Source organism: Talpa occidentalis, unplaced genomic scaffold (genome assembly GCF_014898055.3).
Source record: "Talpa occidentalis isolate TD23 unplaced genomic scaffold, MPIMG_talOcc4v2.1 talOcc4.14, whole genome shotgun sequence".
Lineage (NCBI taxonomy): Eukaryota > Metazoa > Chordata > Mammalia > Eulipotyphla > Talpidae > Talpa > Talpa occidentalis.
In genome coordinates this window covers 41,465,386-41,472,118 of record NW_023601433.1, presented here as the reverse complement: position 1 = coordinate 41,472,118, position 6,733 = coordinate 41,465,386, and the positions used below count along the sequence as shown (strand labels likewise).

At 48.7% G+C, this 6,733-nt stretch overlaps 1 protein-coding gene across 1 annotated transcript in view; it reads left to right on the top strand.

Annotated features, from left to right (window-relative positions):
* The first annotated feature begins 651 nt into the window (after positions 1-651).
* EDARADD (EDAR associated via death domain) overlaps positions 652-6,733 on the top strand; it is a 55,619-nt gene continuing 49,537 nt past the window's right edge. Inside the window, exon 1 of the mRNA XM_037510383.2 lies at positions 652-769. Coding sequence (XP_037366280.1) covers positions 739-769 — 31 coding nt within the window. The 5' untranslated portion in view covers positions 652-738. The remainder of the gene's footprint in view (positions 770-6,733) is intronic.

Genomic DNA, 6,733 nt, shown 5'->3' with positions numbered 1-6,733 from the left:
AAAAAAAAAAAAAAAAAAAAAAGACCAATTCCACATTTTCCTAGACTCCCAAGCTCGTTTATCTAGAGAGGTGGTGTGAGAGCGCATCAGGCGTTCTCCTTTCTTTCCTTTTGTGCAGAACCTACCCTGGAGGTCATGTAACAACTAATGCCAGAGAAAAATCAAAATAGAAATTATTAGCGTGTGCCATCATGTAGCGGCATACTCTGCCTAAAGATCAGGAAATTGTCTAAATATTAGATCGCCGGCAGGCGTCTCAGTCCAGGCCTGTGTGCGGAGAGCTGTGTCCTGGCTGAGGGCGTGACTAGGGGGCCAGGAGAGCGACCCACGACCACGGCCGACTTTCAAAGCGAGTAATTGCCTTGCAGTCTCTCCCCCGCAGCAAGCGCGCGAGCTGGGCGGCGGGACGTGCGCAGGGGGAACGAGGCACTGGGCACCTCGCAGCCCCAGCCCCAGCCCCAGCCCGCGGCACCCCGGCTCCCGCCCTGCGCCTCCGGAGGAGGGATCGAGGGACGCGCGGAGAAGGGGCTCTGCTAATTGCCGGAGCAGGAAGTGAGCGCGAGGAAGAAGCTGCGGAGACCCGGGGCGGGGGTGGAGGAGGGGCGCGCAAAGCCGGGGAGCTTTGCTCTGGGCGCATCGGGGCCGCGGGTCCTTCCATCGCGGCCGTCCCGCTCCCCCGGGTCCCGGAGGCCGCCCATCCCCGCTCGCTCAGGTGCTCCGTCTGCCCCACTGCGCCCCATGGCTTCTCCGGACGACCCTCTGCGCGCAGGTAAAGTGACACCGCACCGCGCCTTCCTCTGGGGTGGAGACCGCGGGCCGGGAGTTCTCCAGGCGCCCACGGCGGCGACAACGCGGGCCATCGGGGCTGAGTCCAACGCGATCCCCCGGGGGTGCCTTGGGGAGGCTCCGGACGCTCCCCACCCCCGCTAACCCCCTCCGCGGGACCCGGGTGCGCACTGGACCGGCCAGGGGACAGCGGCGGCGCTCCGGCCACCAGGACAAGGACGCGCGCGGTCCGCCTGGTGAAGCGCTGTTCGTCGCCGCTCGCGCGCTGGCCTCCTGCGCCCGCCGAGGCCGGTGTCCATCGACACGATCACGCGTGCCCGAGACGCGTCTGCCCGCGTCCTACTAGCCGCTTTTGTTCTGGACCGGGGATGCCAGGTTGAAACAAGTCTCAAATCTCTCTGGCAAAAAAAAGCGCTTGGAGTGGATTTCTTTTTTCCCCCCTTCCGCTTACTCCCTGCCACATGCCTTCACATTTCTCTTCTCTCCAGATATGACTTTCATCAAGTGGTTTTGCTTTAAATATTGGCCCTCGGAGCTATTTTGCAAAGTAGTATCCACAAAGCCAAGAGGTTGCTCTCACCTGTGGGATCCCACCTGTAGAGAGGCCTTTGATGAGAAGGGCCTTTAGTTCTGTCCTTATTTAAAAATAGCGTATTTTTGTACCTGAGGCCAGAATCTCCTTTTCTCTCCCTTAATCTCTCACTTGAATTTAAAATCCTCCCAGACCTCACCTTCCAGGAATTCTGTCCTTATGCTACCATAACCTAACCTAGATGGCTGCACAGTGAATGTTGAACACACGGTGATGTGCTGGGTTTGGGAGTTTCCTGAGATTTCAAAGAAAGATCTAAATTTATCTTCAAGAGAAATATTCTCTGGATATCCTTCCCCTCCCCCACACCTATTGTTTGAAAAACCTAAGGGGAAATCAAGGGAGAAGTCCTACAATCCATCCCCTCTCACCTCCACTTCCACCTTCTCTTCTGAGAACCTATTTGATAAGGTGTCAAGAGGTGTTAGGACAGATTTCTATAAGGGTGACTTCAGCTTTCATTAAATGGTGATGGTGAGGGGGATTCAAAAGAATCTGGTAAGGGAGACAAAAGTCAGGTCTGCTTGAGCCCCCAGAATCAATGGCTCTGAGAAAAGGTGGGGAGCTGGAAATGGTGTGATGATGCCACCAGAGCAGCTGATAGCATCTTAGGTGACAGGATCCTGGATTCCAGTGACGGGCCTCTTAGTCTGCTTGGCCCAGGCAAATTGGGTGCACACAGTCTGGAACACATGTCTCATTTAGTTTCTGTGGCTTCAGGACACACATGGCTATTCTTCCATGACCATAATGAAGCCATAGACAGGGCCAATTGTCAAGCAGAATTTTCATTTCTTTTCCCCCCAGACCAAGTTACCACTTTTTCTGGGTTTCCTGAACCCACCTCCCAACGGTATTTTCACACCCCCTCTTGCCTTCCACCAACCCATTCACCAAATCGTGGCCAGTGTGACCTTTTAAAAACAAACCAGCATCTGTCATACTTAGAAATCTGCATTGACTTTCCTACAAATCCTCCGTCCCTCAGTGGTTTCCCACACCCTGCACACCTATCTTCACAACTCCTTCCAATGGCTCCCACCTGCACTGCAGCCCCTGCCCCCTTGTGTTTCCTCAAAAGCTTCCTGTCCTTTGCACAGGCTTTCCCGACTGCCTGGCAACCTCAGGGAGTCACCTTCCACCTCCAACTCTGGTTACCTCCTCATCCTTCAAATTTCACCGTTCAAGTCACCTCGATCAAGCTCCACATTTTCTATTCTCAGAGGCCCTGGTACTTCTCCTTCCTGGCACTTGCCACCATTTCTGGCTGATTGTTTCTCTCTCTCATTAGACTACATAGCCCATGGTCAGAGTGCACATCTGGTTTGCTCAGCTGTTTATCAGCACCTGGCACAGTATACAGCACATAGTAAACCCTGGCTAAATATTTTTGAACTGAGTGAGTGAATGGAAGACATAAAACTTAGCCACATATGCTTCAAATCTTAGGTAGATAAAGCTCTTCCCTATTGGCATCTTAGGGACTTATTCACCAAATTAGATATGTTAACTGAATTTACCTTATAAAGTTAAAAGAAGGGCCTCCCTGGTGGCGCAGTAGTTGAGCACTGGGCTGTGAGGCTGCCCACAGCCTCTGCAGCGCTGGTTCGATCCCCGGGGCTGCTGGGCGAGGGTCCCACATGACGCGCAGACCTCTCCTGCCACCCGCTGCTCCCCTCTGCCTGCTCTGCTCCCCGCTCTGGCTCAGGTGAATCCTCTCACCCTCCCGCGCTTCTGACTGTACCCAGTGCTTGTATAAATAAATAAATAAATCTTTAAAAAAAAAATAAAGTTAAAAGAAAAAAAGATGTTTGTATATACACGGGTGCATATCAAAGAGGTATATACATTATTGTACTATGTTATGCACTTCAGTTAAAAAAGAACTTTCCATACTAGAAGCTGACAAACCTGTTGAGGGCACATGGAAGGAAAAGAGTCATTCTGGTTAAAGCAGAGATATCTCACTCTATCTTTACTGCCAATAAAGTCTAACCTGGAATCACTCAGAATTGTTTGTGAAATATGAGTAATAATCTGGTTCCTGTTTGTACAGATATTAAGGACAGAAGCAAAGAGAGACTTTGAGAGTCTGGTTGAGGAGGTGGTCCAGTTCTTGGTTCCATTACAGTAAGCAAAGTCTGTGCCACAGAGCACGTCTTGGTGTATTCTCCCGTAGTTCTCGGGGCGCCCCTGCATTGCCCAGCAGCACTATTCCCTGGGAGCCCTGGCCCTAGAGGCCAGCTCACTATCACCCCTTAGATGACATCTCACCTCTCAGCTCCCCTCCAAGCCCTCCTGCATGTTTAGATGGGTCCAAGATGGCCGGCTGTCCTCACACACTCCATCAGCAATGGGAGCAGAAACTGGGACTAAGGGGGACTCACTTCATAAGCACCCATGTGTACTAAGCTGGACCAGCCAGTGTTTTCTTCACATCCACCAGAGAGGGGGCAGGCTGTGGCTTTCCCTTCATGCTTCTCTTTCTCTTCCCCTCCCTATGGTTTTTTTCCAGTGCCCACGTCATTTCTTTTTCTTTCTGATACTGTCTGTGTTCTCAGTTAACTTCCTTACCCAAGTATTCTTCTACTGCCCTCTGAATCTTCTCTCTCAATCCTTTTTGTCATCTTTTGCTTCCTCCTCCTCCACTTTCCTTGCCCCTCTGGTTGCACACCCTTTATGTGTGAGCCCCTGATGGGCACAGCTAAAGCTCCATCACCCTCAGAGAACTTACTCTGGGAGCACACTCTGTGATCCCTTGTTCAGCCTCAGCTCTGAGGATGGTGGCATGACACTACAGCAAAAGACAGAGAGGAAGATAAATTAAACAGTGTGTCCATAGAGCCACAGGGCATTTCTCCTGCTGAGAGCTTTGGTAATCCTGAATATGATTAGGATTTTAGGGCTTCTTTATAATCAGCAATGAAAATAGCTGTGGGTCAATGGTATAATAATAATATATACCAATAACAATAATTATAACAATGGTAGAATAAGATAAATGAAAAATAAATTAACTCTGAAATCACACCTCCAAAGAATTTTCATTTTTTCCCACAAACATGAACATTTTCTCATTTTATTTCTTTAGTCATTTTTTTATGAATTATTTTATTTTATATAATTCTTACATCATTTTTCATTTTTGCATAATGTATGCATTTTCATTTTGATTATATTCACCATACAATTTCCACCCCCTTTTCAAAGAAGTTTCTTTAAATCTTCATTAGAAAGCACATAGGCTTTTGGCTCATGATCCTTGAGAAAGTCAGAAGCTCTGACTTGCTTCCCTTTATTTTTTCTGAAAGGACATCTTTACACATCTTTGAACTTCCTTTGAGAAACTGTCTGTGGGAACTCTTGGTCCTTACCTAATGGGATGAGAAGAGGGAGATGTGAGGGGTGACAGGGTAGCTGCTGTGCAGCCCACTGGTGTGTGTGTTGGGTAATTTGCGATGTTCCTTCTGGAGAGGATGCTGGAAGCCCAGTTCCTGGGCACTCCTGATTCTGATTTGGTATGTGATGTGTGTGGGGTCTTTGAGTAGATCATGAGTTGATGATATTTTGGATTTGGAGATAATACTGGAATGGTAAGGCTTGGGAGTACTTGGGTAAATGTATTTTGCATGTGGGAAGGACAAGAATTTGGGAGATCAGAAGTGGACTATTGTGAGTTGAATTGCTTCTCACCCCCAGAAAAATTATGCTGGCATCCTAACCCCGAATACTTCAGAACGTGACCTGATATGGAAAGAGTCTCCAGAGTGGTAATCAAATCTAAACGAGGTGATTAGAGTGGGCTCCAATCCAGTATGACTGGAACCCTAATAAAAAAGGGGACATTTGGAGACAGAGTCCCTCTCAAGAGACTACCAGGTCAGAGCATGAACTACTTCTGGAACCATGAAGATTGGGGAAAACAGGAAGATTGTGAAGCCAAAAAGTCCCAGATCTAAATTCTCACTCCCATTATCCTGTGACCTTGGGAGTTCAGTATGTGAGAAGGGGCCCCTCTAAGACTGCATGTAAACCGTACAGCACAGTATAACAAGCAGGAGTGCTTATTGTCACTTACTGAAACTGCTGTGAGCAGGGCTGCCTATAGCACCATGTCTTCCACTTGAGTTGCTTTTCCCTGTGGTGCCACTACTTATCACCACTCATGGACTTTAAAACTGGAAGAGCTTGTGGGGGCTCTGTGTTCACCCCTGAGTATTGCAGGTCTGGAACTTGAGGTTCAGAGAAACAGGTGACTGTGCAGCCTACCTTGCTTGCCCTCCACTGAGGCCTCAGAGCAAAGCCAGGTGCACTCTCCAGAGGCCACGCTACATTGGTTCACAGTGGGTTTCTGTCATGCCTTTGAGGAACTCTCTGGAAGATGTGAACAAAACATTCTTTATTTATTTGTTTATTTATTTATTTAGGATTAAACATTCTCACTGCCATCCATTCCCATTTAATCAGCTTCCTGATCATCTGGGATGACCCATGCCTTGCTTAACATTGTTGGACCAGGATGAGGGAGACAGCTTTGGGAAAAAGCACTGCCTGAAACAGAGTTATGCCAGGAGGAAGGGCCCCATCTTGTTTTGCCACCACCAGAACTACAGGTTTTGACACCTCCACTCACATCGCCCATTTCTGTTTACAGTCCCCTCTGGGGCCCAAGTCTCATCTGTCCAGAATCTCGTCAGGGGCTTAACCTGCTGTTACCTCAGGCCTGTGAAAACACACACACACAAAAAAACCTTTTAAAGCTACCAAACAAACTCTTTGATTTTTTTTTTTAAGATTTATTTATTTATACAAGCACTGGGTATAGTCAGAAGCACGGGAGGGTGAGAGAATTCACCAGAGCAAGAGCAGGGAACAGAACAGGCAGACTGACAAAATACACGGTGGGAGCAGCGGGTGCAGCAGGAGAGGTCTACGTGCCATGTGGGACCCTCGCTGGGGCTGGGGATCGAACCAGCGCTGCAGAGGCTGCGGGCAGCTTCACAGCCCAGCGCTCAACTGCTGCACCACCAGGGGAGGCCCACAAACTCTTTGATTTTATACTTAATAATATTGTAAACACACAGCTCCAAGAGCTCTCAGAAATATATTTGAATAACTTCTACACCAACCTCAAAAAACCAGGATAAGCCCTCCTCTGAATAACCTCTGTGTACCACTCTGGGCCTGTGAGTACAAAAGTCCTTTACTGTTGATGGAAACAGCTGACAGGGAGAAGGCACAGCATCAGACAGAACACATGGGGTCATGGTGGCTCTGGATCTTGAGTGTATTTGGCCATAAGAGGGAACATTTAATGCACGGCCTGGTCTATGTCAGAGGCTCACATGTCATAAC